Source organism: Maniola jurtina, chromosome 2 (genome assembly GCF_905333055.1).
Source record: "Maniola jurtina chromosome 2, ilManJurt1.1, whole genome shotgun sequence".
Taxonomy (NCBI): Eukaryota; Metazoa; Arthropoda; class Insecta; order Lepidoptera; family Nymphalidae; genus Maniola; species Maniola jurtina.
The window spans coordinates 10,739,737-10,755,233 of NC_060030.1; the positions used below are offsets into that span (position 1 = coordinate 10,739,737).

The window sequence follows — 15,497 nt, forward strand, 5'->3', positions numbered from 1 at the left end:
AATATGTATTATAGATAAATTATTTTTTGACACCACTAGTACACATGTGTACATTTTTGAAAGAGGGGAAAGAATATCATTTTAATACTTATTGCTTTTTAATCCTGGCATTATGTTTGATATATTTAACACACACAAAAGGATAAAAGAACCGGCCACAGGGTCTTTCAGATTCGTTTACATATCGGATAATGTGGATACAACCCGACGTATTCTGCGCTTATTTGTATGAGGATGATAATAATTACTATATTTTCCAGGTCGTGAATAAGTTTTAAAAATGATTTTTTGTTAAAAAAAGTTTTGTTAATCAATGTTGTTATTAATTGTTAATATTTTTAGGGTTCCGTACCTCAAAAGGAGAAAAGAAACCCTTATAGGATTACTTCGTTGTCTGTCTAGTGTCTGTGTGTCTGTCGTATCTGTCAAAAAACTTATATGGTACTTCCGTTTATAGAGAATCAAGAAATTTAGCAGGTAGCAATGCCCAGCACAAGTAAAGGAAAAATCCGAAAACCACGAATTTGTGGTTCCATCTAAAAAAAATATTAGCCCGAAATAATTAGTTAACTAAATCACACCAAGATGGCGCTGTATGTCATTAACTTGCAAATTTTTATCATACTGCAGTTTGAGATTTCTTGTACGATGGTGAGGAACCCGTGTGAGAGTCCGACTCGCACTTGACCATTTTTTTTAATACGCTGCTGTTTTTTGGCTTGCCTAAATGTTCACGCTTATTAACGAGGATAAAAGTTGATGCGTTGGCAAAGGAAAAGTTTGATATGAGAAAAGTTTGCGGCAATTCTTTGCTAGAGATTATTTGCTTCCTGTTTTCCGACTTTTATTTTCAAACAGATTTTAATATTTTGTACAGTCAAAATGAGTAGGAACGATTTTATATTATTTTTCAAATTGAATTCTTTCGGTCTTCTAAATAAAATTATGAATAAAGTAGGTAGGTACTTTAACTATGTAAAAAGAATTATGTATCGAATAGGTAGTCTAAACGGTTTTACATCTATTTAGCTCTTGCAGACTAAAAAAGATTGATTCATTAAATGATTCGATTATGTTATAGTTATACCTTGGCTCTAGATGTGCGGACATGCAGTGAATTAAGTTTGACTCGATTCCCATCCGTTTTATAAGTTCGCTGACTATCGCTGTAATTTACAACATCTAGACAAAGTTGATACCTGAATTTCAAACATCAAAACATATGATATCAGAATAAAATAGACCTAAAGGTTTCAAGGTATGAAGTATTTTATTCAGGACCATTGATATTTTCGCTTTTTTAACAATACCAGAATACCTAACCAATACAGCTACACGGGTCGCAAAGCGCAGTGTTACTGGAAGACCCCCACTAGATGGAGAGATGACATCAAACGAGTCACAGAGAGCCGCTGCATTCAGGCAGCGCAAGAATGATGGTGATGATGATATTTTCACTTAGGCGCTAGATGGAACCTTAAAATAATGCAGTTTAGATTTGTTTTACTCTGGCGTTAAATATAATGTTTCGACCATCGATACTCGAAATCTATTCACGTTGTCGATATGCGCAAACTTGTATTAAGTCTAAGTGTAGGTTGAACAGATCGGCGCGAAGTCACAAATATCTATGGTTTGAAGGAGATTTATTCTAAGCTTTATCAGGGTAAAGCTAAAAATATATTTCCTTCATTCAAATGCCAGAATATCGGATTTTAAGACACATTTAATTTGCAAATTCGTATCAAACTTGCAACCAGGTCACACTCGGCTGTACCAGTTTGTTTGGTCTGACGTACACCTAGAAATTAGGTAAATGTCGCTGAATCGAAAACGCCTTCATTCAAAATATCTGAGAATCACTTATTTAGTACTAGCCGATGCTCGCGACTTCGCCCGCGTGGATTTAGGTTTTTCGAAATCCCGTGGGAACTCTTTGATTTTCCGGGATAAAAAGTAGCCTGTGTGCTAATCCAGGATATTATCTATCTCCATTCCCAACCAAATTCGTCAAGTAGTTTTTTGCGTGAAGGAGTAACAAACATACACACAAACTTTCACCTTTATAATATTAGTGTGACTAGTATAAATGCGAAAGTGTGTTTTTTGTCGGTTTGTCCTTCAATCACGCCGCAACAGAGTAACGGATCGACGTGATTTTTGCATGGATATAGTAAAATACCTGGGTTGTTGCGCCTCGGCTCCTTTCAACTTTTCAGTAGTGGAATATCGATCCACTTCGTCATTTTGTAAGTATTATAAGCTGACTTACCATAGTTCACATCCATTACTTAAGATAGTATAATTTTCCGACATTCTAATGAGAATATAGAACCAAGAACTGATGGCCGCTGGGGCAGACGTGTTCTGGAGTGGAGACCGTGTATCAGCAAGCGCAGTATTGGGACGACCTCCGACCCGCTGGACTGTAGCGGGAAGTGGGTAGATGAGGAAGGCGGAGGATCGTGTGTGGTGGCGCGCTCTCGGGAAGGCCTATGGCCTATGGCAGTGGGCGCAAACAGGCTGATTGATTGATTGGTTGATTAATTCTAGTAAGGGAGTTTTTGGTTAACAGTAGGTAGCATTTTTATTTGCAAATCTGTATCAAAGAAAACACGTAAGTCTCTGAAGCAGTGCGAGGTAAGCAGATGATACTGCGGCCGATTCAAATCGGAACTGGATAAATGCTCTTCAGCCACTGAGCCGGAGTCCTGTGGTTGAATACAAATGGACCGTTTATCCCCAAAAGCCAATTTGTATGCAAATTACAGGTCCGTTTAACTATTCTCGTTAGTTGCTCATTTTCGGTATGTCTGCGTTTTCTGCTCGCCCTTATTCGGAATTCTTTGATTTATATCTACTGCTAATGTGGGAACTATCGGTTTAGTTTGTACAGCGCCTTACTTAAAAGTTATTAGGTAACTCTAATTTTAATAAGTAATTTAAAAACTATAAAAATTACCCAAAAATAATTTTAAACAATGCTCTTTATTATTATTGTATCTTTATTCTTTAGTTCACCAAACTAGAACTATTATTCAGTATGATAAATGAATAATAAGGGTATATCACAATTTGGAACCAGCAGGATACTGATGAGGTTAAAACGTCTGCCTTCAATTCGGAAGGTCCGAGGGTTCGAACCTGAGCACGCACCTCTAATTTTTCGGAGTTTTCCATAAGTAATAAGGTATCACTTCCTTTAACAGTGGAAGAAAACCTGCATGTTTGCAGAGTTCTTTATAATATTCTCAAAGGTGTGTTCTGAGAGGTCACCCGTGCTCAGTAGTTGGCAGGCAATGGGTTGATCATGATGATGATTGTGATGATTACATTCTAACATAAGTGCATATAACCCTTACATATAGATATAGAGAACTGTAAGCCCTTTCACAAACAATATACACGAGACCTTTTTCAATTGACTGTGGACAGTGACCCATTTTAAATATGCGGTGGCACGGACGTTCAATTAATACATTATAGAGTTGCAACTGTTCATAATGTTATAGAAATAATGTCCATAAAATTATTGATATCCGATATAGGTCGATCTATCCAATAACTGTTAACTTTTAAATGACATATTATTCTGTTTCAGTTCTTTCAGTCAGTTTCAATTATTTCAGTTTACATCAGAATTGTTTGATTGGTTTTATAATAATAGGTAGGTATTCAGATACTGAAAGGAACGGAGTACGAATACCGAATCCAAAAACCAATACACAATAGATGCGTATTTCGTATCCTAGTTTTTACAACCAAATAACGCAACGTTTCTCCGGACGCTATAATTATATTTCTTTCAAATGTTACACATTAAAATAGATATGTACCTACATTTATATTTAAAAGGGTCGTACAATGATACATATTCGCTATAGCCAGGTAACGTTCATCATGGCGTTTGTACAACTCGGTAAGACGGAAGTTAAAAACGTAGGTATTAGAGTAGAAGAGATAGCGCTCTGTAAATGTGAACCAAATGACCTAGCTTTATGTCTTCACTTAAGATACGAATGTAACATTAATATCTACTTCTTTCTCATACATTATCACTAGATGATGTCCGAGACTTCGTCCGCGTTTAGGTTTTTTAAAAATTCCGTGGGAATTCTTTGATTTTCCGGGATATAAAGTAGCCTATGTCATTCCCCGGGATGTAAGCTAACTCTGTAACAGATTTAATCAAAATCGGTTAAACTGTTAGGTCGTGAAAAGCTAGCAGACAGATAGACAGACAGACACACTTTCGCAATTGAGGTCGTAATATTTCACTCAGATTCAAATACGGTTAGGTGTCTTCACTGTATCGTGTGTGTGTGTAGTGCCTACTGATGTTCGAGCTGAAAATGGTACAAAACTTGCAGTCCCTAGGCAGTTAACAGTAAGTGTAATGGACAGTACAGGGTCCATTGTAGCTTACAACTGAAAAGACAATGTGCAATTGAAGCGAATGACTCGAAATGACTGACGGCTGGGTCTGGTACAATCACAATAAATGAAACAAAACCTCCAGCGTTCAGAAGAGCTTTTTTGTTTATTTGTCGGAGATATTTTATTTTACTGGCCGGTTACGAGATGATGGATATTTGAAATTAACGTTGGTTTATTATCACATTGCCGATCGTCAATTGTCATAAATAACCTTTGGATACAAGTAATCTTGGGTTCAAATTGTTTTAGAAAATAATTATAGTTTTCTGCAAATTTTTAAACCGGTCCCTTAGAAAAAATCAAAATTCGAAAACGATACGAAATCGGCGGGCTTAGCTAGGTACATGGGATATTTTTCAATAGATATAGCCATTCCTGCATAATTAATTATTATCTTTAACAGGGCTCTCTCCGTCACTCGTTTCCACTCGTTTCATACAATCGTAGTTCCAATTTCATTTGAATGTTAAGCAACCAAAGTCCATGAAATTTTGCAGACATATTCTAGAAACTAATATCTGTCTGTGGTGTTTTAGATTTTTCTAAAAATATGTAGTTTTAAAATTACAGGGGCTCAAAGATTTGTATGAAAATTTTAAGACCGCGTAACTTTGAAACCGAATATTTTAACAAAAATCTGGAAAACCACAGACATAGATATTAGTTTCTAGAATATATGTGCAAAATTTCATGGACTTTGGTTGCTTAATATTCAAATGAAATTGGAACTACGATTGTATGAAACGAGTGGAAACGAGTGACGGAGAGAGCCCTCTTAACAGCAAACTAAACAAACGAACTGAAACCCGGATCTCTAAGTTACCATACATACCTAAATATACATAGCTGTAGATCATAAAGATATAATCATAGCTAAATGAAGGAAAAAAGGCCCATTTTTTAAACCTTTGTAAAATTAAAAATGTTAAAATTAACAAAATCTGACGGTTTCCTTTTAAATTGTGTAGCAGATTTTCATAAAAAAATACAATAAGCAAAGGTTTTCGTCGTAGCGAAGGATCAGATATTTTTTTACGTAATTTAATTAACAAAACTTGTTAATTAAATTACAAAAAAAATGTGTATTAGTATACTCATAATTTTGATTATACCCAAATTAGAAAAGCATGGAAGATCAATTTTCAAGTAATTGGCAGATAGGTAGGTACCTACTACATCAATGGGTATTGTCATAAAAAAGCATAAAATACTACTTTAATGTACTAACATTATATTTTACCAACTTGAAATGATCATCATGATCACAACTGTACCTAGGTTCATGATAAAATATATCAAAAGTATAACATTATTTCTCTTTATAAAATTAGTTGTACCTGAAGCTCAAGTCGTCAATTTATTTTATTACTTTGATACACTAAGTAATAAAAAGTAAAAATTACTTCCCTACCCTTCTTCGCACCGTTTCGTGATTCGTTTTCAGTTAGTGCCTCGTACATATACCTCCGTGTATATTCAAGTTTATTTTCAGGTCAGCTGCGAAATAAGCCCTGAGGTTTTAAATAGGATTTTCCTTGGAATTTTTGAATATTAAAGTCTACTTTGCAATCTAGCTTTCGGAAGCTTTTACGTCGGAAGTTACTTTACTTTATTTTTACTATACCTTCTGGCACTTAACACAACTAAGACAGGTCTATCGACCCCTCATTTGATGAAATCTCTCAACTCGTTGAGGCTACAGGCATCCGCGCCGTATTGTTTTTTGTGTCATACCTACCTCACTCAGTGTCACTCCCACAACAGTCGATTTGAACGACCGTTCATTTATTAAAATCTATACCTGTATGTTAACCCATGTTTCGGCGCGGGCAACGCCATCGATTTTTTGATACACACATACATACGTTTATCTAGATTTGATATTGTGGTATAAACAAAATACAATCTAAGACTACCTGTTGGTCATTGCTATCATTTTTACTTTTTACCTTTTACAGATCATAACAATAAATATGTAATTCCAAAACATAAAAGGACAATAGGGACCGCGGAGAGTGGCCCTCAAAGTTGTTGGCGGAATCGGCATAAATCTCAACTTTAAAGGAGAAGGATGGATTGGACGTATAATATATGATTCTAAACATCCCTTTGTAAGCCTATTACGAGAAGATAACGAGGATAAGGATACAACGGTCAATACGAAAGTATTTCCTGTTCATTGAAGTATGAGGTTTAGGATTAGGAAGGTTCTTTATTATGATTTTCCTCTTTGAATATAGGTAAGTATAAAATGCTTGGTACACATTCCTTCGAGATTAATGACAGGTATCTACTATTTAATACCTATGAGAGTCCGATGCCGAAATGCCGGCACATCACAATTAGCCTAGGCAATCCTAAGTAATGGCCCGAGCGCTTAGTTCGAAGCCAAAACTTCGGCTTCAGTCTAGGTTGCCTGAAAACACTTTTTCAGTACTATCTAGAAGTGCCTCAATTTCTAGTCTAAAACCGACTAGGTAAAATGGAGGGAGGCAATCCTGAATTATGTATTTGAGTGTTCATACTATAAATAAAACAATATTTTTGATATTATCGTGGGTAAAATAATAACACAGTTTGACATATCAACCAATTTAAATTTTTCCTAATGGGAGTCATATTTTTGTAACGTAACATTTCATATACCTAGTGTGATTTGGCTGTAAATTAATTCATTAAGTTTTGGTCGAGCACGCTTCAGTGAAGCGTGTGACGTCCAGCGGTGGTCGCAGTCGTTCTGACAGCCAATATCGGTCGAGGGCTCTCGTTACGTTCAAAGCTAATGGTTTGATTATGGTGGAAACGAAACGAAATTACCTCGTATTTTACATATTTATGGTATTTGAGTCGGAAAACTGCCTACTAGTAAACTGACGTGTTTGAGAATTGAACAAAAATGAATAAGCTTATTAGAAAGAAAGACAGGAAGAAAATGCATTTGTTGTTGGTGTTATTGCAGACACGTTGGCCGGCAGATTAGAAGTCGCACCCGAGGGTATTTTTACTATTTTGGATACGGAACCCTAATTATTGTGGAATACGACGCAGAGAGGATTGTTCTTTTGGGAGGGGTTCATTGGGACAGTAATAAACAAAAATATTTTTTTGCTCTTAACTTGACAAAGAGTGACTTCTTTCTTATGGAGTTATGTTCTAAAAATCCTGTAGGACCCTATTCTTTTTCAGGGATTAAAGTAGGTATCCTATGTTTGTTTCCAGGGTGTGAGCTAACCATAGGTTTAGAATAGCGAAAATTCTATGGAGCTAACTCTGTGCTTTTCGTTATGATCAGATAACTTATTTACTTATTTATTTATCTTTATAATATTTTGGCTTATTCAAACATAATATTATGTGCCTTCAGTCTTATTATACATTCCATTTACGTCTAAGATAGTCGTAAATGGAATGAGTAATCACTAATGTCTTCAGTCTACAGCTGGCTACGTACAAAAAGTGATTGTTCCCAGGACATAATATTAAGTTGAATTCATTTTATCTAGCAAGATAACTTCTAGCAATATCGATCTTCCTATTTATACAGTAACGTCATTCTTTATTTATGAGTACTGGCTGACTTGCACCGGATGGATTTACTTATTCTATAGTTTAACGGCTGAAATCAATATCCATTAATATAAAATCTGTCAGTAAATTACTAAGCAAAGTTATTATTTATCAAAATATTAATGATTTCTAGAAAAATACCAACGTCTTAACTTATAAATACTTTACTTATCTACGAATCACAGATAGATTGAATGTTGAAAAGCGGGCCGAATTGAGAACGGAAGTTGAAGTTACTGTCAATACACTGTCAAACGCGAATTATAACTTTCACACTAAGTATAAGGCCTTATTTACACGAGAGCTTTATTAAGCTTTAAAAAAGCGTCCAAATACAACAATTATGTATTCCCAAGTTATTTTCACATGTCAACGCTTTTTTACGTGATTATATGCCAAATAAACTTTATCCGGTGAACAAAGACTTTTCGGTCGAATTCCAACACAAAAACTGTCAAAACGTCAAATTTTATTCCTTATTTAAATATATGGCGATTGAAAACTCTGCCCTTATAAACTAAACAATGTTAAATGTTCGGCAGTAAATGTTACTAAGTTTTAATTATAAGTAAGTATTCCTACCATCAAAAACATTTTACCTTCCCGTTTTATTTTATTTTTGTTTACTTAATTAGTACTGCCTCGTAGGTATGCTGTACAAAATTGAATTGTCTCTAAGATGGTCCCCAGTTACCCCAGCGCAGCGTGCAGATCCATTTCTCGAAGATGCTTTTGTCTTGAGTTTACTCGATGTAAGCAACAATTATACGGAACGCTATTACGACCAACCCTACTCTCTCTTATTGTCTAAACTTAATTTTTTGGTCTCGAGAAGCGACTGCTAGCATCATTATAGCATTTTTTTTTCCTTTCTTTAACTTTTCCATGAGTCTTCCATCTATATTACTTCTTATTATAAGTGATGTTATCAGTAATGTGCATACTTTTATGTCTATGTCTATATTTATTTTATCCTCTTTTGCGACTAAGTTCACAAATTAATCGATCTGAATTTTATTTTGTTATAGGTAAATATAATTTTTTCAATAAACAATTTAAAACAAAATTATTTTGTCTTGTAATAACTTGATGACAAAGATATTAAACTAGATGGCCTATTGCATTTTTTTTTGAGTTAAATTGTGATTTAAAAAGCAGTAATTTTGTAACGGAGTTTTGGTTACGGAATTTATCAGCTAATAGCAATCCTAGAAAGCAATGTAATGAAATTGATACGGTTTTACTACTATGGTACAATGGGTACAATATATCACTCAAATCCTATGGTTTCTTAGATACAGAAATAAGAAGCCCCTGCTGACCTAACTCACGGGTGACTGATTTATTAACGCTGAAGGGAAATGAAATTTAAACGCATGTCGTTGTCATCCTGACGTCTGCAAACCACTTTACCACTTTAATTAAGAACTTTGTGCCCACAATACACTTGATGCGTACCAATTATTTTATTTATTTTCAGATGTGTGCTCGTTAAAGCAATTCCAGTGTGCGAACGAGAGATGTATACCGATGACTTGGGTGTGCGAGGGAGAAAACGATTGCGGCGACAACTCAGATGAAAATATTGAGGAATGCAAAAAAGGTAAGTGAAAATCTGTCATAAGTATAGACGTTTTTACTACATTATGACATAAACACTAGTACTAATGGAGTATGTAGTTATGTATTAAAAAAAAACCAGTAATTCAAGAGGTCTATTTGAATTCTTTGTAGGTATGTAACTATGCATTTAGTATACCTATGACCAGTCTGAAATGTCATTGCTGCTGTAATGTCATGGAGTTAGTGACGGTGTAGCCAGATAGAAAAACAACTGAAGTCATCAACATCTTTATTTAAATAGAATAATTAACACTTTGATAGTAAATCCTAATAAAAATACATGAAAAACTGACGAGTTGAAAAGCTCGAGGTGCACAAATATTTCAGGTGGGTTCTACGTATATTTTACCAAACGAAAATCAACTGTTAGGTTACTTAACTATTTCCAATGTTTTAAACCATTGAATAAGTCTTTAATTAAACTTACTTGAATAACAGAAACTTCAGCTACTTACTTAAAATATTTATTGCAGCGGTAAATCACGGTAACAAATCATTATTAAAATATAATACTAATAACTTGAAATGATTTTCTCTTTAAAATATGTATGAGTAGCCCTTCATAATACCGCTCGTCCATTATAAAATATTTAGGTGCCCATTAGACGATAGGTTTCGCTGTCAGTTTTGTGGCAGTCACCACCGTGACTGACGGATAAATAAATAATAATATAATCTACCATAATACAGCGGTCTCCAAACTGCGGAGTGCGAGCCAAGGCCGGGCCCGCGACAGCAAGCTAAAATGATTGATATCCGAACTGCCATGGTTTATGACTATATAGTAAGCTAACGGATGCCCGCGACTTCGTTCCCGTGGATATAGGTTTTTAAAAATTCCGCGGGAACTCATTGATTAGGGGACTAAAAGTAAGCCTGTGTGTTAATCCAGGGTATCCTCCTATCTCCATTCCAAATTTTAGTAGTTCAATAGTTTTTGCGTGAAAGAGTAACAAACATACACACATTTGTATCTATAATATTAAGTGTGGTAGTATTTATAATGTAGGGGAGGCATACGAAACGACAAGATATTAAAATGTTTCTAGATAGACATGTACGTAGTCGAAATTTCACGGATACGTAGGTACGAAGCGATTTGCTTCCTCTTTTCTTATTTGAACCACTAGGATATTCTCTAGAATAGAACAGGTATCTTCTAGGCAAGTGCGCTCCATCTTAGGCTGCATCATCTGCACTTGCCAGCATGTCTGATTGCAGCCAAGCGCTAGTCTACCTATACATAAAAAAAAGGTTTTGATTCTTTGGACTAGTGGAGGAGGAATCAATATGGCCCTTGGGCGGAAACATTTGGATACCCCTGGCCTAATACACCACTGATAGTAGTATTTATTTGGCAGTCGGAGACTGTTATAGGTCGGTACTATAAATGACTTTTATTTTGCCTTTTTCGTTTTACTGTAATTTTATTGTATTACAAATAATTGGATTGTTCTCGACTCACAGATTGATGGCGTTGACTGATCAGGACCTAACGTCTAATAGACGCTTAAGGTATCGAATTCATGCCCCTCCGCATCTCACTGAGGGCTCTCTACCGGAATGTTAAGCGAGCCTTATTTTCACGGTCGAGTTTAATTTCAATTCGTACTCAGCCCACTTCATAACGGACATCCGGTTTTTAAATAACCCCGAACGGTTTTAATTTCGATTGCTTAACCACTTCAATTTTTAAAAGCTGAAAGATTCTCGAATGACTGTCTCATTAATTTTTCGGTTCTTTTAACTTAATTTTAATATACCACTTTATAATTTTCGAGCGTTATTTTACCGCGGCATTTATATTTTATACTCGTTTTTGACTAATAACCACGATGGGAAATATTTTTTTGAACATTTTTAATTTAGCAAAGAATCATTACCGAGTTCATTAAATTTTTGTAAAGCTCTGTATTTACATAAATAGAAGAATTGTAATCGGACAATTTCTGTCTATTACTCAAATATATTTTGAAAATTTTATTTGGATGAAGCGATTAAAATTTTCCCTGTGCGGGATAGCGCAATTGACGTACGGGTATGCGGGTTGTTTCCCCGCCTCATATCTCAATTGCCATGTCGAGCTGTCGCGGTTTTACCTAAAAATAACTGGCTGATTAACTTGTAACACTTTACTCAGAAAACTCGAAAATAAGATCATGCAAATATATTTAAGTGAGATGATTGTTTCTTGATGAAAAGAAAACTTCTGGAGTGTTTGTACACATTGTTACGCCTAATTCAAAGTGAACTTGAACGTTGTAAAGAAATACTTCAAGCGTTTTTGTTAGGTAGGTATAAGTTTACAGTACAACTAACTTAATATTTAATAAGGAAATACTTAGCGCCTCTTTCACTTTGGCAAAGCTTATTTTATTTATGGGCAATGACCTTATTATACGATTCTGTTACTACAATGTACCTATGACCTTATTATACAATTCTGTCAAATCTGTCACTACGATAATGTAGCTGAAATGCCGCGGCGTTTGTATTTCGGTATTCAGCAGTATAAAGTTCAAAAATGGTGTTACTATGACAAAATAATTATTTATGGGTTCTGTACTATCTTACAAGATATAACACTTTTCACTTTCACTTAATTTTCTTAAGTTTTCATGGTGGTCATTTTGATTTTTTTTAGGTATTTGTATTGCTATTGCACAGAATACCAGAAGTCTCTTACCAATAGGCACACAGATACATAATATTTAAATTAGAAAAAAAATTAGGGTAGGCACCTCCTGAAAATGAAAAACCAGGGCTGAAAAAAAAATCTGATTACCCTGGCTTTTCCAACATCAAAGGGTTAGCCGCATAAGTGATGTTTTATTGAATAGATATTTTAAAATCATAAGATTCCTCAGACAGTTTTTGAAAAAAACTACCTGTCCAAACTCGCAGGACAGAATAAGTGAATTCACGGACAAACGCCGATGGTGATAAATCTTTGTTATTAGAGTCAACAAATTGGTTTCTATGAAGCCTTAACTCACGATAAACTGAGCTTCCATAGAATGAACTTGAAGTATTTTCTGAAACTGTATACCTATATGGATTTTTCCAATGTTTTTCAGATTCAGTCACAAGGCTTTGTTTTGGTTCGTGGTTGAACAACGTTTGTCTATAGTAAAATATCGTTCCAAAATAAATGGATTGGTTTCACTCACTCAGTTCATGTTGACAAAATGTATTTCTCTTTTAGCATAGATTCTCTTGATTCTCTTATAAAACGTGAAAAAAACATTTTATCACCCAATTTTTTTAAACTAGTTAATCTATTAATTTAAAGCACCTAGTTGTATTTTATGAATCGCAGATTTTATGACGTATTTCAAGTAGGTAACAATAAGTTTTAAGTGATATTTCCATTTAAAATGAGAGAATCTTTAACTTCATTCCAGACACCCGACTGAATTCATTTGCGTCACTTCTTTGATTTAACTTCGTTGAGAGTATAATCTCATTAGGTATATTGAAATCTTCCCTGGAATTGTAGATATCACTCAAGTTTAACTGTCTATAATTTGATTTCAAAAAAATAAATTAAACCTTGATCAACTGATTAGTTTAGATAAGTTCGATTGTTCGAGTTGAATAGTAACATCACTACTAATATTTATAAATGTGAAAGTGCGTTGGTTAGTTTGTTTGTTGGTTAACCCTTCATCACGCCACAACGGACCAACGTGATTGTTTGCATGGATATACTTAATTAAAAAAATGGAAAGCTCTTTAGGCTACATACTCTACATAGGCTACTCTTATCCCGGGAAATCAAAGAGTTCCCACGACATTTTTAACACCGAAAACTATGCGAATGACGTCGTGGGGATCATCTAATCTGAATCATACAGTTAAGGATTGAAAAAATCTCACAATATTGTTGATTTTACCTATCAACTGAACTGAAAGTAGGTAGATAAATACTTCTAAACATAGATAATTACTCATGATGCCAAACCTTTCACCAAGTATGCTTTTCAAAAATGAATTGAATCGGCGGCGCGGCGTAGGAAGGTTTTACATGTTTTTGTTTTAATATTGAACATCTAAAAGGCAGTAAGAGGCCCTACATTTCGACTAACCCTCTGTATTTTACACAGGTTTCGCGATTCGGACAATGTCTGAGAAATCTGAAATTACCCTCTTGGGTTTTATCTGGTTGAGATAAATTGGCTCCGATATTAAAGCCTTAAAATTTATTGGCGATCCTTGCTACGTTTAGGGGTTTATCAAGAAATGAATTTAATATGTTCTTTGAAAACCATTACAATTTAACTGCGACGTACAATATTTTCTTGCCATGCCCTTAAATATGACGAAAGTTTTATCTTTCAGCATAAAATGTAAGAGCTCAAAGGTCGCCAAAGACGCAAATGGTTGGACGGTATAAGGGGTTGTACAGGGCTTAGTTACCCGAAGCTGAAAGAGGCGGCTTTAAATAGAGAAGCTTTTCGGATGATGATCGCCATACTTCGTTTCAAAGAAGGCACGCGATGATGATGATGATAAAAAAGCATGTAGTTATATACTGAGTAAATGTAATTTTCAATATGTAAGGCAGTTTTCCTTATTTATTCACGCTCTATGTAGCACAAAGCATAATAATAGTGGCCTTTGGATCATAATGCAAAATATCTCTGAATAAATTTTCTAAATATGAATAAATTGGATACTACTTCAGGCTTACTGTGAATTTTATGCGCCATTAACTGTTGGCGAGAACGTAATACTAATATCATACGGTGGCATCTTTGCTGAAGAGATGATATTATGCAGTTGATAAGCAGCTTTAAGTATAGGGTCATGGAATTTAATTTTATTTGAAGGGAAACTTCAAGGGAGCGTCCGTATTAATGATGAATTAAAGGAACATGGGTAATGAACTGATGTGATGAATTTGAATAAGAAAGAAAATGAATATGAATGATTTCAACACCCATGGATATTGGATTGAATACTTCGATGAAGATTGAATGAAACAATTAGTGTAAATTAAAAATTTATAACACCCCCGACGATCCAAAGTATTTGAGTTTTCCAAAACATCATTTTCAAATAAATAATTATGTATTTAGGCAACGTCCATCTTGACAGCTTGACATTTGTCTATTGACATAATATTAAGAACCTAACGGTTATCTAACCTTCTTTTCTACAAGAAAACTAGAAAAGAGCTGATAACTCTTAAACGGCTGAACCAATTTTTTTAGATTATAGCTAAGAACACTCTCGATCAAGCCACCTTTCAAACAAAAAAAACTAATTTAAAATCGGTTCATTCGTTTAGGCGCTACGATGCCACAGACAGATACACAGATACACAGATACACAGATACACAGACACACAGATACACAGATACACACGTCAAACTTATAACACCACTCTTTTTGGGTCGGGGGTTAAAAACGAAGCTGGAAAGTAAAAATATTTGTCAAGAATTTTTGAATTAGTCAAATAAAAATGTTCTAAAAGAGGTGAAAACGAATTGAGAAATAAATAGAATAAACTATTATTTAGGACCTAAAAGTTGTACTCAAACTCAAGTTAAGCTCAAACTTATGCAGGTTATTTGGATAACACGAATATTCATTTGAGATAATGACCAAACAGAGAAGTTAAAGCTATAACAATAATCTCAATATCCCAGAATCCATAAAACACCAAACCAATCTCGGAATATTTAGGACGAAGGTTGCTAGTAATTGCTGCTATAAAAGGTCCTCTGATCCTTTGCAGAAGAAGCCCTAATATTAAATTTTATTGCTCCTTAAGTTTTGCCTTAAATTTCCGCGACTTCCTTCTTCGTATCCATCTCTTATATTCAATTCTGTTGAGTGGTTTTGTAGCCTTAGTAAGAGTTTTC

General features: G+C 34.7%; 1 protein-coding gene across 7 annotated transcripts in view; it reads left to right on the plus strand.

The window, feature by feature from the left end:
- The window catches only part of LOC123875506 (low-density lipoprotein receptor), a 245,130-nt gene that overhangs the window by 17,076 nt on the left and 212,557 nt on the right, over positions 1 to 15,497 (plus strand). For all 7 annotated transcript variants that reach the window (XM_045921478.1, XM_045921386.1, XM_045921395.1 and 4 more), the window contains exon 2: positions 9,485 to 9,607. In XM_045921478.1, the coding sequence (XP_045777434.1) occupies positions 9,485 to 9,607 (123 nt within the window). The remainder of the gene's footprint in view (positions 1 to 9,484; positions 9,608 to 15,497) is intronic.